Source organism: Pogoniulus pusillus, chromosome 8 (genome assembly GCF_015220805.1).
Source record: "Pogoniulus pusillus isolate bPogPus1 chromosome 8, bPogPus1.pri, whole genome shotgun sequence".
Classification (NCBI taxonomy): Eukaryota; Metazoa; Chordata; class Aves; order Piciformes; family Lybiidae; genus Pogoniulus; species Pogoniulus pusillus.
Window position 1 is genome coordinate 6,921,025 of NC_087271.1, and position 27,365 is coordinate 6,948,389.

General features: G+C 40.1%; 1 protein-coding gene across 1 annotated transcript; it reads left to right on the forward strand.

The window, feature by feature from the left end:
- The first annotated feature begins 369 nt into the window (after positions 1 to 369).
- Positions 370 to 27,306, forward strand: STXBP3 (syntaxin binding protein 3). Its single transcript, XM_064147105.1, has 19 exons — positions 370 to 516; positions 6,927 to 6,976; positions 7,661 to 7,742; positions 9,893 to 9,969; positions 10,584 to 10,662; positions 11,984 to 12,084; positions 13,186 to 13,340; positions 14,176 to 14,266; positions 14,482 to 14,606; positions 16,068 to 16,172; positions 16,686 to 16,743; positions 16,951 to 17,016; positions 19,482 to 19,562; positions 20,530 to 20,668; positions 21,219 to 21,325; positions 21,765 to 21,863; positions 22,859 to 22,944; positions 24,420 to 24,568; positions 26,709 to 27,306. Exons 1-19 carry the CDS (start codon positions 474 to 476, stop codon positions 26,798 to 26,800), a joined length of 1,785 nt encoding a protein of 594 aa, XP_064003175.1. The 5' UTR covers positions 370 to 473; the 3' UTR covers positions 26,801 to 27,306.
- Positions 27,307 to 27,365: the final 59 nt, after the last annotated feature.

Genomic DNA, 27,365 nt, shown 5'->3' on the forward strand with positions numbered 1-27,365 from the left:
GGGAACTTGGAAGCCACTTGTATGAGGGTGCCGCGATGGCGGAGGGAGTTCTAGGTTTCGAGAGGCTCCTGGACGGCGGCAAGCTTTACGGAGGCCCCCTCTCACGGTCAGCTCTCCCGGCTGCTGCCCACACCGCACAAGGAAGCCAGCTCTGGAGACGGCTCCCGATGTCTCGGGCTCACCTTCGGACCAACAACAGGAGGTTCCCTCCTCAGAGAACCAGCCCTGGAGACTGGGCTCTTCCTCGGCAGGAATTTCAGCCCACATCATCATTCAGCAAATCTATCCCGCGCCTAGCACGGCTCCGGACGCGTTGCCACGGCTTCGGAGCGGCTGACAGGGCTCCAAATAGAGCCCGCCCCAGGAGCAGTCGCGGCCGCCGCCCTGCCTTTGAAGTGCGCACGGCGGGGCCGGGCCGGGAGCGGGAAGGAGAGGTGGAGTGGAAGCGGTGCGAGGCGGCGCTTGAAGGCAAGATGGCGCCGGCAGCGAAGGGACTGAAGAGCTTGGTGTGGCAGAGTGAGTGCGGGGTTCTTCATCTTGTCCCCCTTGTTCTGGGCTGTCGGGGCTGGTAAGCGGCCGGGGCCGGTCGGAGCGTTCGCCGCAGCCGGCGCTGTTGAGGCATACCTTTTCCCCGGCGCCCTGGGGTTGGGGTTCACCGGGTCGCTGTGGGTGGGCCCGGGGTATCTCTCGGCGCCCCCGGAGGCGCGTTAGGAGCAGTGCTGCCTGTCGGAGCTGAAGGCTGGCTTGCTGCGGCCGGTGAGAGAGCCGGGCTCAGCCCGGGCGCTTCTGCCGGAGGACCTGTTGCGTGTCAGAGGCTGGAGATTAATGCTCCTCCCCGGCTGATTCAGCCACTAACTCGTTGAAGGTGGCGGAGGAGGCTGCCTCGGCTTCTGGCTATGGCCCTTGTAACCTGCTCTAATGGCATCGGGATGGAAACGTTTTACCTTATTCCTAGATACGGACGAACCATATAGAGTATAGTGTTAGGTCTTCAGGGACTTTCTTACTCGTTGTTGTCGAAATGGAAGTTTCGAAGTGTGCTCAAGGTTTCAGAAGGGGCTCTCGATTTTTCTGCCCCAAGCGGCGCTGGGCACTTCGTGTTTGGCTTCGCGGCTTTCAGAGGTAAAAGCTGCCGGTTTCCCTAGGTACTCCTAATAAACGAACTGCAATTCCTGGTCTCCTTGTTTAGGAATAACTTCTGCTGGTGTTTGTTACAGAAAACCAAGTCGTCACTACTCCACGTTTTGCTCTAGTAGTAGCTAATAGCGTTTGAGGTAGTATGGGTCCGGATTTAACGTACGGAGGCTGTGGCTCCGTGAGCAGCTCAGCCAGCCTAGAGACTCAGTCGCTGGAAGGGGAAGGTCCTGCTACCTTATCGTCTGCGTTTTGCTCCTCTGCTTCACACCTCCAAGCTCCAATCTGCTTGCTTGTGCTACTGGAAGAGAAAGCAGGAAAAAGGGGCGTAAGAGAGAAGCAGGCTGGTCGGTGCTGTGCAGTCATCGACTGCTGACATCTGTACTCTGCTTGCATGAGTTAGATCCCTTTGTTTGAAACGTGACCTTTAGAAATCTCTGGGCTTGCTGCTTTGTGTGCTCTGTCTCACTCTGTTGTGTGTCATTAGTGCCTTTGAGGCGCGTCATAGAATCAACCAGGTTGGAAGAGACCTCCAAGATCATCCAGTCCAACCTAGCACCCAGCCCTAGCCAGTCAACTAGACCATGGCACCGAGTGCCTTATCCAGTCTTTACTTGAACACCCCCAGGGACGGTGCCTCCACCACCTCCCTGGGCAGCCCATTCCAATGCCAATCACTCTCTCTGGCAAGAACTTCCTCCTAACATCCAGCCTAGACCTCCCCTGGCACAACTTGAGACTGTGTCCCCTTGTTCTGTTGCTGTTTGTCTGGGAGAAGAGACCAACCCCCACCTGGCTACAAGCTCCCTTCAGGAAGTTTGGGGGATAAAAATAGAAACAAACAAAACCTATAAAAGAACAAATTCAGCATGTATTTTGAGATTACCACCAAGTGAAAGATCTGCGAGAAGTCCCAGAATAGCAGGTGTGCATACAACAAGTATATCTATACTAATATATTTATGTCCAGAAGTCCCTTAGGTTTGATACTATCCCAAGGTATTCCATCTCTCTGCCCCTAACTTCCAGGGCCTCAGAAATGAGCAGCCTACCTGCTCATCCAGCCTTCATTTCATTTCAGCTTCACCAACTCTAACATTGCTCTGCACAGAACACTCCCACAATGTCACACTTGATGTTTCTCGTGGTTGTATCTTACAAAGATGTCCTACGTCAACTCTTTCACACTAATGTTCCTTTCTGCAAGATAAGAATGCTACACTTTTCAACACGTTCAAACTACTTTTTACAGCATTAACATTATTCATAGCAACTTAAAAACCTTAGACTCCACCTAATAAACTCTAGAAGATGTTTGTCTAAGACTTAGTTAAGCAAAACCCACATTTCCAGGGGGATACACCTGGTGTATTTTGTTCAGATAGTTGTAGGCAGCAATGAGGTCCCCCCTGAGCCTCCTCTTCTCTAGGCTGCACACCCCCAGCTCCCTCAGCCTCTCCTCATAGGGTTTGTGTTCCAGGCCCTTCACCAGCCTTGTTGCCCTTCCCTGGACACGTTCCAGCACCTCAAAATCTTTCTTGAATTGAGAGGCCCAGAACTGGACACAGTACTCAAGGTGTGGCCTGAGGTGTTATGGAAGACACAGACCTTGAAAGGAGGGAACTTGATCGGTATGCTAGAAGGTCATCCAGGTGTGTAAGGACTTTTGAAAATGACATTGCCAGTGTGAACAAGACCATGAGGAAGACAGTGATGGTCAAGCAGTGCAAGTAATAAAACATTTTATATTACAGACTTTCTGAAAAGGATGATTGTTCTGAAACTGCTTTGCTAAATAACTAGTTACTCTTTCTGAGATACAACTACAAATGAAAATTGATCAATGGAGTTTTAGATGTTGTCACACACTTTGTTTGTGGATAATCCAAGGCCACAAACTGCTGCTTTATAATATTTCAGCCACATGTGTTTGTGGTAGTTTTTATGAGGTTAGTTTGTCTGAAAATCGTGTCTCAGTAATGCTGATGCTTTGCGTGGCAGCCAGTTGTTGGTGTGTGTCATAGAATCACTGAGGTTGGAAGAGACCTCCAAGATCATCCAGTCTAACCTATCAGCTAGACCATGGCACTAAGTATCTTATCCAGTCTTGTCTTGAACACCTCCAGGGGCAACGACTCCACCTCCCTGGGCAGCCCTTTCCAATCTTAGTCCTCTTCTGCGAATAAACAAGGAGAATTGTACCTGTGTTGTCTGTGTAAAGACTCTTGTACCTGTGCTCTGTTGCAGTGCTTTCTATTGTGATACCCTTTTCTGTAAGGTTTAGTTTGATACTCAACCTGAGCATAAGGAAGAGTGTGGGGAAAAAAAGACTACTCCACCAAAGACTGTTGTCAGTTATGTTCATGGTTGTGGGAGCAAAGGAAACTGTCAGTATTTAGGAGGCAGTAAGAGAAAATTTAGCTATACTCTGCATCTGTAATAAGGTTATATTCACAAGGAATTGTCTTCAATTCTTCTTACAACTTCAAAATCTGTTGTAGACATTCCTAAGATTCTAGCCTAGTTTTGGGCATAAGTGACTCGGCGTTTCTGCAGTTCTGTTTTCCACAGCACTTGCATAAAGTGAAAGCTGTTGTAGTGCTTTCTTCAGGAAGTTAGGAGTGGATCATTAACTTTGTGAAGGTGTGGTTTGGTGATTGGTTGGGATTTAGAAATGTGCTGTTTTGTGAGGGTTATTTTCTGAAAAAGGAAGTAAAAATTGAAGAAAAATGCCTTGAACTAATTGACTGTGTTTGGAGCAATCAAAGCTAGTAATGAAGTTCCATGGTTGCTTCTGAAATTTGTGAGACAGAGCATTGCCTGGGTTTATGATTGCTTTTGGTACATGAAGAATGCTTAGTGGAAAGAAATGAGATGATTCTGAGAGCCTGTAGACCAGCTGCATGTCAAAGACAAACAGCAGTTGGTCTGTTGCAGGGGGAGATACACTGCATCTTGTGCACTGATAGCTTGGAATAAAATTTCATAGCAGCAGAAAGTGGGTTTCTCTTTTTAATTATGGAAATGAAGTTCAAGATAGAACTGGATTATTAATTTGTATGTTCTGGTTTACTTTATAGTATCTGTGCTAGTTTCACGCAAGCTAGAATGTTTTGGTGAGAAGAACTAGGTTACAGGTTGTGAAAGGAAAACAATGATGATGTCTACTTCCCTCATAGGCTTGCTGAGATGTATAAAAACAAAAAGCAAAACATAGCTAAGGGAGTCTCGCTTCTGCTGGGGAACTGGCTGAGCTGCATCTCTAACCTCTCCCTCTGTTTCTTTTCTAATCCACTTTGCTTCCTAACCCCCTGGCCGAACCTCCATTTTTCCTTGGTACTGGGGTGAGGTTGAGAGGGGTAGGGGGAAGATGAAGGGGCTGTTGAGAGCCCCTCTTGGGGACTCAGGTTTCTGGGAGGGGAGTTGTGTTTCTATATTACCTTTTACCTTGTCTATTTCTGTATATAACTGTAGGTACTGTAAATATCTGCTTGTATATTGTGTTAAGCTGTAAATATAAGCTTCATTCATATTTCCAGAGCTGGCTGAGTCTAGTCTGGGTTATTTCTAAAGTGTGGTGTGGGGGGGGCAACACCCAAACCATCAAAGTATCATAGAAAAAAATATAGTTAAGGTTTTTGGACAAAGGTCTAAGCACCCGGTTTATTAGAAAGAACTCTCTACATAATACTAAGTATTGATTGCCTCACAAGAGTGAGGGCAATAAGAATATTCCTGAAATTTTCCTGAAATGAAAGATTTGGATTTTATGCTTTGTGTTTATGTAGAAAAATATAAGTAACAAATACACAGTATAAAAGTCACAGGAAAAAATATGCCAATACTGCATTCTGGATTCAGGTATTGCCAACAATTACACCTTGGTAGCAGTTACAAAGTGGTGAATGTTCTGGAGTTTCATTGAGATTATATTCAAAGAAGTCGTAGGAGTCTCTACACTAGGCTAAACAGATCCAGAACTTGTTGAAAACTAAGGATGTTTAACTGGAAGTAAGCCAGAGAGCAAATTTGAAGAGTGATAACACAATATGGAAATTGTGTAAGCAGAAGCTTCAGGAGAGCTGAGCTCAAATTCTGTTGTTTAGCAGCATGAATAAAATACACCAGGTGTATCCCCCTGGAAATGTGGGTTTTGCTTAACTAAGTCTTAGACAAACATCTTCTAGAGTTTATTAGGTGGAGTCTAAGGTTTTTAAATTGCTATGAATAACGTTAATGCTGTAAAAAGTAGTTTGAACGTGTTGAAAAGTGTAGCATTCTTGTCTTGCAGAAAGGGACATTAGTGTGAAAGAGTTGATGTAGGATGTTTTTGTAAGATACAACCATGAGAAACATCAAGTGTGACATTGTGGAAGTGTTCTGTGCAGAGGAATGTTAGAGTTGGTGAAGCTGAAATGAAATGAAGGCTGGATGAGCAGGTAGGCTGCTCATTTCTGAGGCCCTGGAAGTTAGGGGCAGAGAGATGGAATACCTTGGGATAGTATCAAACCAAAAGGACTTCTGGACAGAAATATATTAGTATAGATGTACTTCTTCTTGTATGCACACCTGCTATTCTGGGACTTCTTGCAGATCTTTCACTTGGTGGTAATCTCAAAATACCTGCTGAATTTGTTCTTTTATAGGTTTTGTTTGTTTCTATTTTTATCCCCCAAACTTCCTGAAGGGGGTGTGTGTGTGTGTTCTCTTCTCCCAGACAAACAGCAACAGAACAAGGGGACACAGTCTCAAGTTGTGCCAGGGGAGGTCTAGGCTGGATGTTAGGAGGAAGTTCTTGCCAGAGAGAGTGATTGGCATTGGAATGGGCTGCCCAGGGAGGTGGTCGAGTCACCATTCCTGGGAGTGTTCAAGTAAAAACTGGATGAGGCACTTGGTGCCATGGTCTAGTTGATTGGCTAGGGCTGGGTGCTAGGTTGGACTGGATGATCTTGGAGGTCTCTTCCAACCTGGTTGATTCTATGATTCATTTGGGAAGAAGGCCCAGCTGTTTGAATAGACAGCAGTCATCAGCTTAGTAAAGGAAAAGAGGATAATCATACCTCTTTATTCCTCTGTTTTCCATCACTGGGTTTTAAAGAGTGTTTAAAATCTTCTGACTTGTAATGAATACATAGTACTTCAGAGAGAGATCACATCTCCATTACCCTGATGACCCCACTCCTGAAAGTTGCAGCTCTGCTCTATGATCTTTAAAATCTGTAGGTCATGTCTATACACCAGCTTCTATGCCTGAATCTTGTACGAGCTTTTCAACTCATGTTTCTCCCCAAGTTGTCATAGCAGGAAAAGATAATGATTGCTTTATTTAAGTTCACTTAACATTCCTGAAAGAACCTAATGTTGTCTTAGGCTTATTCTGGAATTCTAGAAAATGGATATCTGATGTTAAGCATCTCTTTAAAAAAATGTATCTTTATGAATGCATTGGTCCAGGACTTTTCCCTATAGTAGCTTGAGTGTTTTTGCATGTGTTCAGTCTGTTTGGTAGGAAAGTTCACTTTATTTTCACTTTGTTTCTTTTATATTATTTACAGACCTATGATCATTCAGACTGATTTTTGTTTTTAATTATATTATTTTTATTATTAGGAAGAGTAAAATTGAGCTACATCTTTCTGAAACAGTTTGCAGCCACAAATTCTGTGAAAGTATTAATTAAAAATAAAAGGTATTCTTTTTAAGGTCTCTAAACATACAAATCTACATGAGTAAGTTACTATTTTTGTTAGGAAAAAATATTCCTCTGACTGATAAACTGTCTATTCTTCCAGAGCTGAAAACATCAGTATTTGATGACTGCAGGAAAGAGGACGAATGGAAGGTATGCTTAGGTTTTCATTTTTGTGAGAATGTTGGAATCACTTAGAACAAGTGTCAACAGAGTATACGACAACAAAACATCATTTAATATCTGGTTCTTCCACTTAAAATTGTTTTGTGTCCAAGCAATGGATTTTAGTTAACCCAGATTCCTGTATAAGTAAGGAAAATATAAGGGCTACTGTAGGAGGAGCAAGTAGTTAGTTGTCTCAATCAATTAATTCTCAGATTTTGAAGGCAAAACAAAGTGCTTCTCTTTACCTTCATTTTCCTTTTGAAAGACTTCAACTACTGTGCAGTAGACACGAGGTGGGATTCAGCAGTACAGTACCTGCTAAACCTGCTTAAGCAGTAAACCAGTTTAAGAGTAAGTACAGAGCTATTTAAGGAGGCCATGGGGTTAATTGGCAGAAATGCAAAAGAATTGTGGGTTAAAATACTTTCTAGTAGAAGTATAAGGGACAAGCTACATATTTTAGATAGTGCTCATCTTATGAATTCCTTTATGTAGGAAACTGCCTTCTGATATTTCCTACTGCGAAATTGCTATATGCAGGTGATTTAAAGATTTATACTAGTAAAATATGTGTCAGCTTCAGATTCCTCAGGCAAGTTTTTAAGGCAATAACAATGGTTTCCTATATCTGGTTATCTAACTGCTTGTGTTTTTTTTCAATCTTTTTAGATAATTCTTTTAGATGATTACACTACTAAATTGCTGTCACTATGCTGCAGAATGACTGACCTACTGGCAGAGGGAATCACAGGTGAGCTTAAATTCTTCATATACACAGGTGGCAATATCCTGTTAAGAAACAGAAAAAAAAGTGCTAATAACCTTTCAAGCTCTTGCTTCGATTTGGTTAAGTAGCAATGGGATATTGGACTAGCAGTCTTCCTGTCTTGTAATGACCTAATTGTGGGTTTTTCACTTTTTAAATGCAGAGTGAAATAGAAGATGAACCTACTGTTAAAAAATCTTTTTGCTAAAGATTGCTTTATTCTTAGGGCTTTGTGTTGCTTGTTTTGTGCTTTAAGTTTTTTGTTCATGTGGTTGGTTTGGGTTATTTTGTTTGTTTTTGTGATGTGAGGGTTTTTTTCAGGGTAAGATGGAAGCGTGTGTTTCTTTGCTGATGCCTAGGGTCGGGTAGCTGAGAAAGCTGTTTGTCACAGACTGATTTTAAGGATATTATCTGGTAGTTTAGGGAAGGGAAAATGAGTTTACTAAAGATTTAAGTGACTGTAGTAAACCATAAAAGAATAGGCAAATTACTCTCTATGTTTATTTCTGATGTGTTCTCTAAATCAGTACTTTTTGTTGGTTTGTTTTAATTTGTGCTCATGAACAGCAGAGTTAAGTTAGAAGGGCAGATAAACTTAAATACTGAAGGCAAGATGAGAACAGAACACAATAATAGATGAACTGATGTGAGATGTTTGCAAGAAAGCAGATGTGAAAGAGGCAAGAATGTGAATCTTAGTCTGTATGGTGTAAATACGTTTTTATTTACCCTCTTCTTGAAATGGAAGATTTCTGTCATTAAAAAAATCAACAACCCAATCAAACCTTGAAACTAAATTACAGCAATTAATTCTTTAACTAGAATAAACCCATAAGCTATATGAACAGTAATTGGATTGCTGCTCTTCCCTGCAGTTGGGGAGTTGGCTCTAGTGGAGTGCTGTTTCCTTGCTGGAATGCTGCTCCCCTTGATGCTGGCCACTGTCAAAAGTGAAGAATAGGTGGATTGTGATAGATCTTGATTATGCAGTGTGCCTGATTTGTTTTTCTACATCTATATTCCTCTTGTAAATTGCAGAGGCTTTGCTTCCTGTAACTTCATGTTATGTGTTCCTGTCGTAAAACACATTTCAAAGTTGTTTTTTGTGACGTTGCTGTGGTGCTTATTTGTGTATCCCTCCACCAAACCTTTTCACTGCCCATTTTTGAAATTGATATGAATATGCAAGATGTAAATTACCCAATTTTTAATTAGCTTTAGGTTTAAATTTAGTTCATTTTTTTGTAAGTAGCAAGACTCTTGTTATTCCAACTATTCAGTATAACCTGATTCTTCTGAGAGTATAATAGCAAAGATGTTCACATATCACTTTTTGGAATGAGTTTTTAATCCTGAGAAGTAATACTTACCTCTCTGAGAAGCTTTCAGTGAGCACTTACCCTATTCATTAATAACAAACCTTTTACTTTTGGCAAATACACCACTGAAAAGAACCTGTCTTTCTACAGCCAGGCATTAATCATCTTCTTTGTTCTTCTCCCTCAGAATTACTGAGCAGCATGGATCTCTGTTCATGCTTGAGCTAATGTACTGCAACACTATATAGTAATGACTTTATTAATAAACAAAGAAAACTGAAGAGCTCAATGAAGCTGATTTGCAGAAAATGTCTAATTTGTGCCTGCAATTATATTGAAACAGAATAAGTGCACAGGAAATGGGCAAACAAAGGAGAGAAGGGGCTCCAGTCCAAATGATGTCCTGTGTTGTTTCTTTCTGCCGGTCCTTCAGCACCTTGGAAAAAGAACAATTTTGCTGAGGCTGTTCCTTTGCAAGATAGTTCAACCCAGGCCCCGTAGTTTGAGCATGTTTGTATTGCCATACCTTTCTGTGTGAGGGCAAAACTCTGCTTGTGTGGGATAGCCAGGAATAATGTAGTCCTACAAATTTAGTTGCCAGTAGACTGAAGGTTAATTAATTCTTATGGTGACTTGCCACGTTTAAATAAAAATCAAAGCTCTCTTTTTGCAGAAGATAGGCTGTTGCCACTGATTTTGTGGTCAGCCTGATTGGTGGTGGTTTATTTCTACCACCTGTATACTAAAATGTATGTGGTGCTTTCCTTACAGATGCATAAATCACTTAATTCTAACAATGTAATGTTTACTTTACAGTGGTGGAGAATGTCTATAAAAACCGTGAGCCTGTCCCACATATGAAAGCAATATATTTAATAACTCCCACCAAAAAGGTTAGTACTTTAAAGCCTGTCTAGCAACGTCTTTCAGACTGAAAAGAGCAATCTGATTTTAAAACATTCATTTACTGTGTACAGCTATGTGGTACTTGGTGTTTTCGTTTTGAGTGCTACTCCTCTGTGTGGTGCTTCGTTCTCCATAGTGAAAAGACACTGCAGTGTTATCAGAGAGTATGTTACAAATGTGTACCTCCTGATTAAAGGAGGCACTGTTTCATTGCTTAGATATTGGTGATCTCAGTGAGAGAGATGTTGTATCAAATAATACACTGAGCAATAGAATTCATAGTAACGGCTTTAATAAGGGATTACTGTAGCTTCCTAAAAAATCGTGAGAGAATAAATCTCAGCACTGTAACAGGTGGAAAATGATGTGTGTGTTCTGCTTTGTGTGCTTCCTAAAGTCATCTTGGTGCATGACTGACCTTCTTGGTCTGAAATTAACTCTTTTGCTTTAGTATTTTCTGTTCCTTTGTATGTTCATTTGCCGTATTCCTAGCCAGGACTAAGTAATAAATAGAGCAGGAGGAGAGGAGGGAGAAGCTTTGGTATGTGAGGAAAGGAAAAACACTGAAATGACTTTTTTCCCTTTTCCTACCCCTGTTAAGTCTGTGGATGGACTTATTGATGACTTCATCACTAAATCATCCAGCAGATACAAAGCAGCATATGTTTATTTCACTGACTGTAAGTAGACTTTTATGTTGTAATTTGGTAGATTTATATATATATATAAAAGTAAACTTCTCCAATTTCTTTATTATAAGTTGAGGTCTTGTATATTGAGACAACATTAGAGACTGAAGTCATTAATGGTACTTGAGCTGCCAGGACTGGGTCACTGTACTGTGTAGCAGTAGTAATTTCTTTTGAAATTGCCAGACATTAATCATTCCTCACTTCAGCTTTTAGGTAATCTGCTTTTATATTTAAAGTATGTCAGTCTTCTCCTGTGATGAATGAGTATGGAGATAGACAATTCAAGTAAAACCATGTATTGCATATAAACAAAATAGCAGTCCAAAATGTTGATGCACGAGAATTTGCTGCATGAATGATGTTTTGCAATTGATTAAGGCATTCCTTCAGACTTGTCAGCCAGCTTTTTCCCATATCCTGAAAGCAGATGCCTGCTTAGCCCCTTGCTTGCATGATGTACATTGTGAAGCAGAGACTGTTTGTGCAAATTGCAGTGGCTGTGTGTTCCTCTGCAGTCAGCTAGTGTGACTAATATGGTGTGTGAGGGGAAACAAGAACTGAAATGTACTGCTGAAGGCAGAGTGTCAGTTGTGATTGTCTTCTGTGGACACTTCTGGATGGTGCATACCAGCTACTGAATGTTCTCAACATAGTTACCTATTTATTATGAAAACATCTTGGTTTTTTTGTTTCACTTTATGCTGATGCAGCAGTTTTTGTTCTGGAAAAATGCTGCTATCTTGTTGCGTAGTCCTTTGTTGCAAGTGTCCAAGGTTTCAGTTTGAATACTGGCCAAAACTCCTCATTTCAGGAAGAAATGGAGAGATAGCAATCTCTTCTAAGTCTGTGGAGTATTACTGTCATCTCAGTAGTCCTTAAATTCAGGGGTTTTTGACTGAAATCCAATGTAGCAGGCTGGAGTGGAACACATTTGAGATCTAGAATTAATTTCTAGATTTCTTTGGTTTCCTGCTTGATATGTAGATGATATTTGTCCCTTTAACCTTTTTGCACCTTGGGAAATGTTTTCTCTGTTCTTTATGAGAAGAAATAGCAGAAACTTCTGCTTGGATAAAATCAATATTCTCGCTGTTGCAGACTGCCAAAAGCCATTGAGAAATCATCAGTGATTGAACATTTATTGATTATACATTTCCTTTCACCTCAGGAAGACTTGGAAACTCTTTTGCATGTTATTGTTAATTAGCTCTCAATTTAGAGTTGTCTGTTCTGAATATATAAGCTTTATAAGTAAATTCACAGCTGCAATACACACAAATAATTTACAGATAGGATCTTCTTTTTTAAGTTTGCCCTGACAACCTCTTCAATAAAATCAAGTCTTGTTGTGCAAAATCAATAAGAAGATGCAAGGAGATCAACATTTCCTTCTTCCCTTATGAGTCTCAGGTGAGTTTCATTCTGTATCTCAACAGTGAGTAGCCTGGAGGACTATTTTCAAGTGTTGGTGACCTGCCCAGAAAACAATTAAATAGAAGATAGCTTTGATTCTGTTTTACTGACAGACTGTCCATAAGACATATTGCCATTTTGGCTTATTTCCACTACTAGCCTGTTTGTTTGGTTGATGAAAACCAATGCTCTTGTACTCAAAGATTTACTGTTTGCCCTTCACCTCTTGGCAAGACTTAGAGTCAGTTGCAGTGGAGAGGAAATCTGTTCTTAATAGAAGTGTGCTGGTTCAAGACTAACTGAAATATTTTACTGAGAGAAATTAAATCCTTAGCTGTGAAAAGAAAGAAGAAAAACAACATGTGCCCTGTATCACCATTCTTTTGTTGAGAAATGCAAGTGGTCAAAATATAGCTAAGATGGGCACTTCACACACACAGCTCAGCTCTTCACTTCAGGCTGGGCCTTCCTTCTGGCGGTCTGGTCTATGGCTGATTCTGCCTTTTAACTCTCTAATCCCCCTAAGCCCTTTTTCCTCTATCCTCCTTGTTGTCTCTTTTTGCCATCTTGCCTTAGGTCTCCAGATTTATCATGTGAGATACATGGGGTTGATCTGGTTATTTCTGAAGGGAGGGAAAGTGGGAGGGGGAAGGGGGTTTGGGCTGGGAGCCCTCCTGGGGACTCTATTTCTGGGAGGGGTATTGTGTTTCTGTGTTACTTTTAATTTGTATGTAACTGTATATATATGTTTGTATATTTTGCTAAGCTGCAAATACAGATTCATTCCTTAATTTGCACCTATCTGAGTCTAGTCTGGGTGATTTTCTTAAGTGTGTGGGGGTGTGTAACTCCCAAACCATCACAAGAGGAAAAGTATCCTGGCTTATATTTAACAAGCAGTGCATTTTATTACTACTTATTCTGAGGGGTTGTTTTGACAGACTGGGTAGGCTGTGGCTTAGGTATAAGTAAGATTAACTGCTTGAAAATGAGAAAAGGAGAGCCAATGGATGAAGCAACTAGAGAGAAACAGGTATTTTGGAAATATACAGTGTAATTCTTCTTTTTTGCTTCTTCCCTTGGTTGTGCTTCACACAGGTATTTACTCTCGATGTCCCGGATGCATTCTACCGCTGTTACAGTCCAACTCTGGAAAAGACAAAGGATAAAGATGCTGTAATGCAAGTTATGGCTGAACAAATTGTTACCTTATGTGCCACACTAGATGAGAATCCAGGAGTACGATACAAAAGGTGAGGCAAAAGTAGTGGTGCAGTTGCTTTCACTTCCAGGACTCCCCATAGTGTTTGAAAATAGCTTAGGGCTGCAGCATAGCTTATTTTATTGTGGATTAATTGTTTTTAATCCACAGCTCTGAATTATGGAGGGATAGGTACTTGTTATATGTAAGCAGATCAGGGAATTGTTTCTCTGTGTGATTTTATGTAGCAATACTTAACTATACTCTGTTTTGTTAAGAACTGCTTGTTTTGTGTTTGGTCAGTGGGATGGCACTAATGGTGTGTAATTGTTTGTGTCTGCTGTTTGTGTAGCAGAACTGCTGTGGCTCATAAATTTTTTGAGGTAAATAACATCAGGATTTCTTTTTAGTTGAGATATGGAGGAGAATACCTCCTTTGGGCTTTGATAGAGTACAAAGTAGTATACTTGAAGTCAAAGTATAAATCTGAAATTAGGCCCATGAGTTTCATTCTGTGGCATAACTTGAAGCAGTGCCTTATTTTCTGTCAAGGTAAGAAAGAAATAATTACTTAACTGTTCTTCTTTTTCCCTTGTGCTGTTTTCTTTCCTGTTTCTTGCCTCTGAATGAGACTTGTGGGTGCTGCTCTGTGTGCCAGCTAATGTCAGTCTTTTGATTGAAGCTATTTCTACTGTATGAGATACCTGAACCATACATAGTGGAATTGTGATTTAAGAGTGATAATATATTGGAAATACTTAGAATGGAGCACAGAAACTGCTTGTGAAGCCAGAGGATATATCTAGGAAGTTCTTTCAGATTGAAAGGTAGCATTTTAGTGCTTTGATGAGAAAATTGTTATTTTTGCATTCTTCCTTTTTTCCCAGTGGACCAACTGATAAAGCCAGCAAGCTTGCACAACTTGTTGAAGAAAACCTTGAAAACTATTACAAGACAGATGAGAAAAGCCAAATAAAGGTAGAAAATAAACTAAAATGTTTGCTTCTTGTTTTGGAACAGGCTTTGACAGTAGATTCTACAGAACCAAATTTTTTTGATTAATAAAGGCAGTGGTTGTCATGTAGCTGTTTCTGCATAGGAAAGTAACACAGTGGTAGTAACTGATGTAGTAAATATGTATGTAAGCAAATATTTGTCTAACCAAATTAATGGTTTACTTGATGATTTTCTAGACTAAAACACACTCCCAATTAATAATAATTGATCGTGGCTTTGACCCGGTATCGACTGTGCTTCATGAACTCACGTTCCAGGCAATGGCATATGATCTTCTACCCATTGAAAATGATACTTACAAGCAAGTATATTTTTTTTTAAACAGATCTAAATACTTTATTCTTGACTGCAAAATCTATTGGAGTGCTTTTCTGACTTGTACCATAGCACTGTGAACTGTTTATACACTGTGAGTGTTGCTTCACTACTTTCTATTGAAGTAAGATTTAAGGAGGGATTTAATCGGTGTTTTGAAGTTTTGAGTCTGACAAACTGCAACTTTTAAAAAGCAACTTTATACATAGTCCTGAAGCAAAACCTTGGTAGTGCATGTTCAAGTTCTCTGCCTTTTGTTCCGTTCTCTTGACCTTCTTGACCTAACAAGGCAAACAAAAGCAGTAACTGAATGCAGAGGAAAAAGCTTAGTTGTTTCTTAGGAATGCTTACTGCTCCGACTATAGAAGTTTTTGTTGTTGTAGTTGTTAAAATGTGCCTATTTCTGTCCAAAACACACTCTTTAAGCCATGTTCATTCCATAAGTATTATCACTGTGTGGAGGAGCATGCCATAGTTTTGTTGAGGATGTACTTTGATTGTTCTGACCGCAGTGATTCTCCTAAGATTTTGCTTTCTGATGACCCACTACAGGGAGCCATCTATAGTCACCTTGTCATTTAGTTAAGCAAACAGGAATGCCTTTTTTCCTGGCAGAAACAGATTAAATGTGTTCACAGTAAACATGGGATTCCATGCATCTGAAATTTACTGGCTACAAAATTGTAACAGTATGTTTGGGTGTTTTTTGGTGTTTTGTTTTTTTTCAGTTAATTATCATTATAACAACTGATGATATATTTCTTGTTATTTTTGTTCTGCTTCCTGGCCATATATATTCTGTGAGTTTCTGGACGCATGAAAATGGTCTGTAGTGTGCTTGCTTGTGTTGCTCTATAGATTTATTTTTGTTTGTAGAAAAGTAACAACTGGTTTGTAGTAGTGTAAAGCATGTTTCTTGCATATGTGAAATAATTTGTCTTACTTAGACTTTTTGTTGGTCAGTGGGACTCCTTATGACATTTTGTGACTCTGAATGAAAATGAAGATGTAAGAAGCTGCACTTTGCTATCTCAAAGTGCATTACTTTGCATGCAGTTTGTGTTCAAAGCCAAAGGGAAGTTGATGTTGGAAACAAAGGGGAATTGAGATGCATGTCAATGCATGATTAAAATCCTAGCTGCTGTTGGTTTAAGGGAATGTCCAGAAGCTATTGCCCCGAAGTACCATTCTAAAATCTATCAGCTTTTCCTATGCTCAAAGATGTAATTCGCAGGAGGATTTTACGTATCACATGAGGATTTTACATACTACATTGTGTTGGGCAGCAGTTTGGCTTAGAGGTTAAAACCTGTGTACATTACTGTTATTAGCATGTATGTTGAATCAGTTACTATTAATACTCAAATGAGCCGTGAGAGTGTGGGGGGGGACACAAGCAACAAACCTCCCCAAACCAAACAACACTCTCATTTTTTTCCCTTGAAAGATACAAAACAGAGGGATCTGCTGGGAAGGAACGAGAAGCAATTCTGGAGGAAGATGATGAACTCTGGGTGAAGATGCGGCACAAACATATTGCAGATGTGATAGAGTATGTGAATAAATTGCAAATGCCAGTTAAAAATACAAGTTAGACAAGTTTCTCAGAGAGGGCGTTGGAGTTGTTAAGTAGGAATACAGGCGATAGTGAAGATGATTAGTAGTAAACCACACCCTGTTACATGGCTGATGCCAGGAAGAAAACAAAAGCAGCTTTCAAAAATACAGTATGTACAGAAGTATGCAATTCTGGTAGTATTGGTTACAGTGAAGGGAAAGATTTGGGAATAAAATTGTTTTCTGGGAAGCATCTTCAGATGTGTTTTATCTTAGTGGATTATTTTGCACAAAGTACTAGCAAGTTATTGCATGAAATGACATTATGCAGATAAGCAGAGCATTTAACGTCAGTTTCCTTATCAAAGGGCCCTCTCTTTTCCAAAGGAGACCTGTATTTCCTGTATTTGAAGCTATTGCTTTGATTCAGAAGTAAAAGTCTTACAATACTTCAGAACTGTGATGCTGTTCCACTTACTTTCCTTTTATTTTTTTTTCTTTTTTTCAGGGAAATACCAAAACTTTTGAAAGAAGTTTCAGCAAAAAAAAAGGCAACAGAGGGAAAAGTAAGTTGTCCAGAAGTATTTTGTTTTCCTTTGTAGTTAAGTTATTTTAGGTCTATCAGGTCTATGTAGTTCATGGGCCTATTACAGAAACTGAGGCTTCTCTCTATGGCATTTTTTTGGGGAGGAAAGAAGGAGCAAGGAAGGGAAATAATAATAATGTCAAGCACTGGGGGATGAAGCTTTTCAACTTGTATTATTTCTTCGCAGTTATCAATATCTGCTCTGGCCCAGTTGATGAAAAAGATGCCTCACTATCGCAAAGAGATCAGTAGGGTAAGGAGTCTTGTAGAACTACAATTTCATACGTTATTCTGTATACTGTAATCTTTCCTGTTGTTGAAGTACAATTCTGCACTGCCACTTCCCTGTTACATGTGCTGTTGACTTAGTTGGGGCAATTAATGAGGCAGGAATTATAGAAGATGTAGCTATTTTATTTCCCAAAAGTCCTGCCCACAAACTAGTTAAAGCTGGGCCCCCCAGTTTAGAAGGGACGTTGAGATGCTTGAGCGTGTCCAGAGAAGGGCGACGAGGCTGGTGAGAGGCCTTGAGCACAGCCCTACGAGGAGAGGCTGAGGGAGCTGGGATTGTTTAGCCTGGAGAAGAGGAGGCTCAGAGGTGACCTTATTGCTGTCTACAACTACCTGAGGGGTGGTTGTGGCCAGGAGGAGGTTGCTCTCTTCTCTCAGGTGGCCAGCTCCAGAACGAGAGGACACAGCCTCAGGCTGCGCCAGGGGAAATTTAGGCTGGAGGTGAGGAGAAAGTTCTTCACTGAGAGAGTCATTGGACACTGGAATGGGCTGCCCGGGGAGGTGGTGGAGTCGCCGTCCCTGGGGCTGTTCAAGGCAAGGTTGGATGTGGCACTTGGTGCCATGGTCTAGCCTTGAGCTCTGTGGTAAAGGGTTGGACTTGATGATCTGTGAGGTCTCTTCCAACCCTGATGATACTGTGATACTGTGAAAGCTGGGTTCTAATTCCATTGGGTAAGTCTTCACAAGGATGCTTATGGGCAATTCATTAATCTAGGAGAATCAGAAAACTGGAAAAGGTTTAGCCACAAAATGGCTCTGCCCCACCTATAAATAGGCAGCCTGAAGCCCTAGAGAAAGTCTGTTCTACTCAGAGCGGTGGAGTAGAATTCAGAGATCGTCTCTGGCTCCTTTTGTGGCAGTGTTGCTACTGCTTGGTGTCTTGATAGCTGTTGAGAAGCTTCTAGATCTTCTCAGGCTCTAGCAGTGTGTTGGGAAAGAGGCAGATGATCTCTGACCTGATCCTGATTACTCTTGGCACAGAGGTTTGAAGAGGTGCAGGCAGGATCTCTTGCACATGAGCAGTGAGCACAATGTCGGTGGCACTTCTCACCATGCCATGAGGCACTTTATACCTTCTCCCGGTAAACTTGAGGCAGTTAAGTTTCCATGTAGTTTAAGCCCAAAATATCAGGGCTAAGCTGGTCTGAAGCACAAGGCAGAGCAAAATGCGTTGTCCAAGCTGAGAGTGAGGCAGAGGCAGCACAACAGCTTGCGACTTAGTTCAGTTAATATTTTTAGCCTGAGTATAATTTGTCCACAGTCAGAATGGCATTCATGAAACTGATCCTATTAAGTGAAACCAGGGCTTGCTCACCTTTATTTGTGCAAAATGCTCACAAGTGCATAAACACCTCTGGGGACCTCTTTATTGCTTTGGGAAGGGACATAATGGCCCATGCCTTTGTTTTTCTCCTGCCCTTGCTTCCCCCATCAGCAGACAGGTGGGGCAAGCCAGAACATGTTTTAGGCCTGTGATAGTTTTGGTGTTCCCCACCACACTTTAGAAATCACCCAGACTACACTCAGCTGGATCTGGGAATATGAATGAAGCTATTTATTTACAGCTAGCACAATACACAAGCAGATATTTACAATGTATACAGTTATATACAGAAATATATAAAGTAAAAGGTAATACAGAAACACAACAGCCCTCCCAGAAACCTGAGTCCCCAGGAGGGGCTCTCAACCACCCCTGCACCTTCCCCTGCCCCTCTCAACCTTACCCCATTCCCAAGGAAGAATAGAGGTTCAGCCAGAAGGTTAAGAAGCAAAGTGGGTTAGGCCAAGTGGAAGGTGAGGTTAGGGAGTAAGATGTTACTCAGCCAGCAGCCCGAGTGAGAGAAAATGGCAAGAGTGTTATCTAATGCTTTCATTTCTTGTTCAACAGGACTCTGAGGGAAGCAGACATCACCATTGTTTTCCTTTCACAGCCTATAATCTAGTTTGTCTCACCAAAACATTCTACCCTGCTTCAAACTAGCACAAGGCCTATTAGCTATGCTATGTTCAGCTACTGTAAAACTGAGAAGAAAACTTGTTTCCAGGTGTTTCATGGTGTTGTGCATGTGAAAAGCTAAACTACTTGTTTGCTTTGAGGTTTGAAGACAGCATGCTAGTTAAGTGTTTCAAAATACATTAGGAGGTGAGTCCCTAAGTGAAGGATACAACACAAGATGCAAGAAAAGCCTGGATGAGGCACTTGGTGCCATGGTCTAGTTGACTGGCTAGGGCTGGGTGCTAGGTTGGACTGGGTGATCTTGGAGGTCTCTCCCAACCTGGCTGATTCTATGATGATAAGGAAGGGTAGATGAGGGACCGAATTTTACAGCCACTAAAGATGATTGCTTGATGTATGTGTTGTTTGTATTTTTGTTTTTAAAGGCAGCTTGTTGTTTATTTGTTTTCTTTTTTTTTGTCTTCTAGCAAGTTCTTCATCTCAACTTAGCAGAAGATTGCATGAACAAGTTCAAGTCTAACCTGGAACGGCTCTGTAAAATTGAACAGGTATGTGTGAAAGAACAACAAACTGAACAACCTACTTCAGATGTGGCTGCTTTTTCTTTACAGGAACAGATACTTGTTTTATTTTCTACACTAGTGAAAGTCTCTTGGCTTTGTTATCACTTTCTGAGATAGTAGTATTAAAGCTGAGATGCACAGCCAATAAAGGAGGTACTTTCTGGGGTTTGTTTTGCTGGTTTGTGTAAGGATTATCTTTGTTCAGAACTCCTATGAACAAAGCCCTTCAAAAACATCTGGGAAAGTACCTGTTAGGTTGCAATGTGCATTTTACTACTTAACTGAAATTAAAAAACTGTGAATTTATTTTTAGATGACAGTTTCCAATGTTTAAAAGTGTTATGTAGTGTTACGCTGTTAACTGTTGAAATAATTGTGTGTGCTGGTTTGAGGCTAATGGGAATATTTTAATGAGAGAGATTAGATCACTGGCTGTGAAAAGAAACCAACAGTGATGTCTGTAGTGCCCATTGGATTACTGTGAGATACAAAAACCCAAAATATAAACAAAGTCTTACAGTTTGTGTCTGCTGCTTGCCGTATTAACTATCTCTGCTTGAATCTGTGTAAATTGATCTAAGTGCTCTCCTTCTAACCTCTATCAGCATTTGGCATTTCATCCCTGCACGTAAGCCTTCTGAGATAAGGAAGGGAGTGGGAAGAGAGGAGGGGAGTTAGTTTGGAGACTTCCTGGGTCGTTCTGCTGTTTGGGAGGGGGTTTTGAATTTCTGTATTTCGTCTAACTTGTGTATAATTGTAAATCTCTGTATATATGCTTGTAAATACATAGCTTCATCTTATTTCCAGCCATCTGAGCTAGTCTGGTGAATCTCAGGGTGCGGGTTGTGGAACTCCCAAACTGCTGCATTATGGAAGACAGTTGTATGACAGCTCACTAAAACCATTTTGTTTGTGTGTTGTGTGGGTTTTGTTTTGTTTTAATGTATTTTAGGACTTGGCTCTTGGAACTGATGCAGAAGGTCAAAAAGTGAAAGACTCAATGAGAGTCCTCCTTCCAGTTCTGCTCAGTAAAAATCATGAGAACTATGACAAAATAAGAGCTATTCTCCTGTATATCTTCAGCACAAATGGTATGATAAGCTGCTCTTTTTTACCCCCTCAGTATCATAGTTTTAACTGAAGTTTTGGGATAGTCCAGTACTTGTGGTTAACTGTTCTGTACTGGGGTTGATGGCCAAGTTTGAAAGGAATCCTCTGTAGCTACATTCAGTATCATTATTACTGATAAGGAGTTGAGAGATTCAATGTAAGTACAGATCAATACAGTGTATTAGCATCATTCCTGATCTTGGATGTGTGCAACAGTGTGAGTTTCCTCCCTTTGATGTAGCCTTGAAGCTATTAAACAGGGAACTCCATAACCATTGCAAGCTGTGAGTGGGGAAAAACTTTAGTAGAGGAGTGGGGATTTAGCATTATATTGTTCTTAAGAACCTATAGCAACAACCTTTTGTTACCAAAAATGAACCATTATACAAGATGCTATCTCAAATATGGTTATTATGGTAAACTTAGGCTGGCTAAACAATTAAGAAGGACTAAGTAACAGCTGAGAATGTGAGACACAATTTGTCTTACAGTGACATAGCAATTAAGTTCTGTGTTTTTCTTACATCAAAGGAACTACCCAGGAGAACTTGGACAAACTGATCCAGAATGTACAAATAGAAAGTGACAGTGATATGATAAGGAATTGGCAATACCTTGGTGTTCCTATTCTCACTTCAGTAAGAATTTATTTATTCTGTTTGTATTTTTTACCACCCAATCACTTCTCTGTAGCTCTTTCAGCGATTCTTCACACTATTCAGGTGTCTTTTTCTTTTTGAAATAGGCAATTACTAGCAAGTCTTGTTTTTTGATGTGTCCAGGTGGTAAATCACAATTAACATGAAGAAATTTCAGAGTAAGATAGGTATCATACTCCCTCTAAAATCTTCAGATGGTGGCCTGAGCTGGTTAGTTTTGCAGAGTGCCAGCTTGCTTAGTTCCTTGTTTCTGAAATCAGTATTTCTAGTCTATCAGGAATCCTACAGGTAATAACTGGTGTTCTTTCTCTACAATTTCTTACTGATTCTCCCATCTTCCTGCTATTAGCTGGGAGTAAGTCACAAAAAAACAGAGTACACTGCATATAATAGAGCTGTGTTTTAAAATTCTCTTCAGTCTGGTGCCCTGCAGCATAAACACCCAAGAAGGGACCGTTCTTCAGAAGAAACTTTTCAGATCTCTAGGTGGACTCCTGTTATCAAGGACATTATGGAGGTAAACTTTCCCAACTAGTTAATTCATGGATACAGTGCAGAGTTTTACTCAAGTAATCAGTTAGAGTCTTCTGAAACACTGTAGTATGTTATGTATGTTGAATATGACTGTTGAGACCAAGGGATCACTTCTGGTCTGCCTGTATGACAGAATATTAGACTGCTTTGTTTAGCAATGCTCTTACTGGAGGTAGTTTTACAGAGAAGAAAATGAAAGTCAAAAGGGTTTGGTACAGCTTGTCCAGTGATTGGCAGTGTTTAGTGTAATGTAGAGTTCTGGGGTTGTTGTTTTGGTTGTGTGGGTTTTGTTGAGGTGGTGTGTGGTGGAGTTCTCTTTTTGGTTTATTTACTTGCTGTTTTTTGGTTGATTGGTTTTTGGTTTGTTCTGTGTTGTTGATTTTTGGTTGGTAGGATATTTGTGTTTTTTTCTTGCCAAGGGGTGTTTAAACAGCAGTTCAAATCGGTAGAAGCTGGAAAATGTTACTTGCCTGAAGTATAGTTGCTTTGTTCTGCCTGTAGTTGCTTTGTTCTTAGACCTCTTCCTAAGTATCAGTTAGTGACTAATGTCAGACAGAACAGTGACTTTGCTGGACCTTTAGTCTGTCATAGTGTTGCCACTTGAAGATTCTTGGTGACTGAGACATGCTTTTGTGTCTTCAAGGCACCCTAACTTCTCTGACATGCTGCAGCAGAGAAATTAAATATGCTAGGGTTATTACAGGTTCAAAACTGGTAGTGAAATCTGAACAGTTAACTTGATATTTATGCAGAAAACATAAATGCTCTCAATTCCTCGTGATACACAGAAGCCTTGTAATAAATTTTGGCATGATGTGGTCTAGCATTTTGCTACACAAGGGCATTGTCCACGAGCTGCACCTCGCAACTGGTTGGTCTAAGAAATTGCACGTGTGTTGCGTTAAACTCCAGTATGGAAGTTGAAACTTGTGTCTTTGTGGCTGTTTGAAGTGAATCTTTTCTTTTTTGGCCTTTCAGGATGCTATAGAGAACAAACTAGACTCAAAAGAGTGGCCTTATTCTTCCCAGTGTCCTCCTACCTGGAATGGCTCGGGAGCAGTAAGGTAAATTGTTGAATTTCCTGAAAGGTAATTTACCCATTCCTCAGTATTTTTGTCAGGTGCATTTCTAAAGCATTACAGTGCCTGCTTACTAAGTGGTAATGTGTAGAAGGTAGTGTTTGTGTGTAAAAATTGCCTTTTTACAAATAACATTCCCATACCCCCAGAACAAGAAGTGAAACCATTGAGCTGTTCGGTGTGTAGTAGTTTCAGGAGTGGATTATTAGCGTGCTATGATTGAAGCCAAAATAATGCTCTAATTGCTTCTTAAAGTTTTTCTGCTCTGGTGGTGGTGGTGTTCTTGGAGTTAGTGACTTAAGTTAAATTCAACTTCTGTAGGTTCTCTCATTGGGGAATATGAGCCTGTTAGACATGTGACTATCAGGGCATGGTTTAGTGGAGTTGTAAAAAGCTGGAGGTCTTGAAATGAGTTTTCTACTTAGGAATGGGAAACACTCTGTTCCATGTAATGCAGGTAGCATTGACAGGTGATTTTTTTGAATGTTTTTTAGCTCATGGCTTGTGCTGTCCTTTGTGCTGCCTGCCAGTTTTAAGGCTTTATCACTTTCAGTAGTGTTGTTTAAATGGTGAGATGGCTGAGTAAGGAAGAGTGTTTCTGTTGCAAGAATGCTCATTGTGCTAATTGGATGCTGGAATTCATAGGGAGGACTAACTTACCATAGGATACTAAATGTGGAGGGCATGCTTGAACTGGAGTTTGTACCTTCCTAAATAAAAGACAAAAGGAACAGTTGTGCAGCCTTTGGAAAAGAGTTTTATTACTCCACTGCAAACCAAACTGCTGATGCATCTTTGTTTCTGGATATACACTGTGACGCTCAATGCAAGGAAATGCATGGGGCAAGTTCATGTAGATGGCAACTCTGCCTTTACAGGCTGAAGAAATCTGGCACCCTAGCAAAGAGAGATCAGAAGTTCTTTAGGTCTGCAATTACTACATGTGTCTTTGAAAGTATATTTTAAGAGATCTTTTTTTTTGGGTTGTTCCTAGCTGAACCTTATTTAACAGCAGCAAATTACTTATTTAGACATCTTGTTCACATTTGTAGACATGAAAAAGATTAGAGTTTTTCATAAGTGCATAGATGTAGTGCTTTGGGATGTGGTTTAGTGGTCATGGTAGTTGGGTTACAGTTGAGTTGGACTTGATCTTAAAGTTCTTTTGCAGCCTTAGTGATTCTTTGTGAAATTAAGCTACTTGGTAGATGTCTTCTGTGTATATGCAACAAGATTTTTTTCCCTTTGTGTTTGTTTTCCCCCTTGTGATAACACCAATTTGAGTGATTTGCTAACTTGGTTTTATTAAAATTCTTTTAATTCTCAATCTGTTTAAATTTCTTGGCAAGTACAATAAAACTATGAGGTGGATGACAGAGGCATTACTGCTTTAGTATGTCACTTGTACCAAAATTAACCTGGAAAGCCATATGAAATGTTCTCCTGTGCCATTTCCACAGTGCACGCCAGAAACCTAAAGCTAGCTACCAAGAGGGGCGAAGGAGTAGCGCAAGACTGATCATATTTGTGATTGGAGGCGTGACGTACTCCGAGATGCGCTGTGCTTACGAAGTTTCTCAAGCCCACAAGTCCTGTGAAGTTTTTATTGGTAAGCTTGTCTTGGAAAAGGGTGGTATGTAGTGGTTTACTGCCTGTGGTTCTGGCAAGTTTAAGGATCTTGCAGTTCAGTAAACTAAATACTATAGCAAATATACTTCTTGAACTGAAATGATACTTGGACTTCCATAGTCATGTCTAGATTGCTTGACGTTTGGATTCTCCTTTTTTACTTTTGACAAGAAAGTAAGGACAAGAAATAGTTATCCATTACACAAGAATAATCATGAATTACTAAAGTAGCCTGATGTATAGCATAAAAAAAGATTGATTTGTGGTGTTTTTTTGTTTAACAGATCTATATATCCTTTTATTAGTTTCCTCTCAAATTGTGCATCTGCGTATGCTTTACCTTCAGTTGTGCTTCCTAATCTAATAGCTTTTGGAAGTAGTGGGAAAGTTGGCAGACTGGTACAAAAGTAATCATTTTTGGAGGAAGGAGGATTAAGTATTTAAAACAAACAAAAAACCTCAATCAACCGAAACAAAAAAAAATACATCAGGACATGGCCAACAAACAAAATCTCAGCAAAACAAAAACCCAATCAAAACAAAACCCCAGAAAATCTTTTTTAGTATAACTCAGCTGGCTTTGAAGTATCTTATCATAGTTTCTTCAGTGATGCCACAAACCACACCATGATTTTTAGTTTCCCCCCACCCTCCATCTAAAAAACTAAAGTAATCTCCCTCATTTTCAGATGCCACAGTAAATGCCAGAATTACCAGGTGGAGTTTGTAATCCTTTGCTGGTATTTCAGAGGCAGCAAATGCTTGTTCTGTCAGCTGCTAGCTTGAAAGAATAATTTCCTGTAATGCTGTTTAAATCTGAATGCTAAAACATTTGCCTATATGATACCTCAAACCAGACCTTCTAGGTTCAGAACCTTACTAGACTGTATCCATCTTGAGTGTCAGCTGGTGTCCAGGTGCACAATCATCTAAAGCATTCTAAATGGGTTGAGATGTTTGTATCTGGGAATGTAAATTCAGTCTCTAGTTTCAAAAGAAGTCTATCTACCATAGTAGGTAGACTTCCCTAAAGCAATGACAATCTTTTTTCAGAGATCTAGAGTCTGTTATCTCAAAGTACTAGGTGGTGGTGTAAGTCTGTCTGGTTGCTTTGTTGGTTTATTTTTTGTTTGCTGGTTTAATTGGTGGTGGTTGAGGTAGGCTTAATGCTCATCCTGGTTTTGAGAAGCAGTGGAAAGACCAGGACAACAGTAATGTAGTTTAACAAGACTTCTTTCATTTGGGACTTGTTACAGAACCATGTTTAGTGTGTGTCACTTTTTCACTGTAGTATTTTGTGCTAACCAGAGCACCATCTTCTCTGTTGTTTAGAGATGATTTTTGTGCTGTGTGTGTAGTCCAGATTTCTGAGGGCACTTTACTGCAGGATAAAGATGAACCTGTATTTCTGATTTGGAACTCAGGAAATACAAGCCTGATCAGTTTGAAACTATTAAAACTAAAGGTTCCAGACAGCCCTAATCTTAAAATCAAGAATTCTCCTTATAACTGTAGGGTGACCTTCAGGAGAGAAGTTACAGTCACTCTCTATGAGAACGAGAGAGGTAGTTGTGGACTGCTGAAGAATAATAAGGACTTCTTTGCTGCTCCAAAAGGGAATTTGTTGCAAGTTTTTTCAGTTAAAGCCATTTTTCTGTAACTGATATTTCTGTGGAAAACTACTGTTTGTGATTAATCTCTAATCCACCTGGCTTGTTGATTCTACGATAAAACCTCTCATTAACTCACCCTTTCACAGAAGGAGCAGCTCTCTTGCAGGCTGGGACAACTACATACAGCAAAACAGGCCTAGTTTCAAGCCTCTGTCTCCAAACCAGGCAGAGCAGGGACTTGGACCTTGTATCCAGAATCCTACCTAGCCCAGGTGTCTGGAAGTCACAGTGTGTGTGGAGGATGGACACTGTCTACCTAGTGGTCATACCTGTATTGATGTGCTGATGCTTTATGTGATAACACATGAAAACACTTTGAATTGTTGTACTTTGTGGTTTTGCAGGTGCAGGAAAAAACACCAGTATGAGACTGGTTCTGTTGTAAAGAGTGTGTCTAAAAGTCATGATTTCAGACTTACACAGTTAATACTTATGCTCTTTTGGTAGGTTCTACTCATATTTTGACACCAAAAAGACTGCTGGATGATGTGAAGAGCCTTAGTAAACCAAGGGATGTGGTCTGCATTAAGGATGAATAGAAATGGTGATGTTTAAGGTACATTAGGAAAAGACAGATACTATGTGTGTATTCTTATGGAACTGACTTGTCCAGGTACTGTACAAGGGCCCTTCATGGTTCTGACTAATAGATTGTCATTCTATAATTGAAATTTGCTGCTTTTTTGGGAGGGGAGTAGAAGGCAAAGTAAGAAGAAAATCAACACATGATTCTTAAGTGGTGTTTAGTATAGACTCTGCTGCACTTGTACATGCTTTTTCAGAAGGGCATGTTTGTTCCTAACAAACCATGCTAAAAATTGCCATGATTTTATATAAACTGGAATTGTCTTTGAGCACTGTGAAGTCCTTCTCTAATGGGGTTTGTTTCTAAAAATGACTGAATTAAAAAGATCATGGGTAGAGGCTACAGAAAAAAAACTTGTAAATATGAGTTTATGGTAAAATTATTTAATGTAAGTCCTAAAAGAATAATTTCTGTAAAATGACTCACTAGAAGTTCTTTAAATATATGTAATTGCAAAAACTCAAGATCCTGTGTTTTCTTTTTGGATGGTGGTGGGTAAGGTGGAATGTTCATTCTGA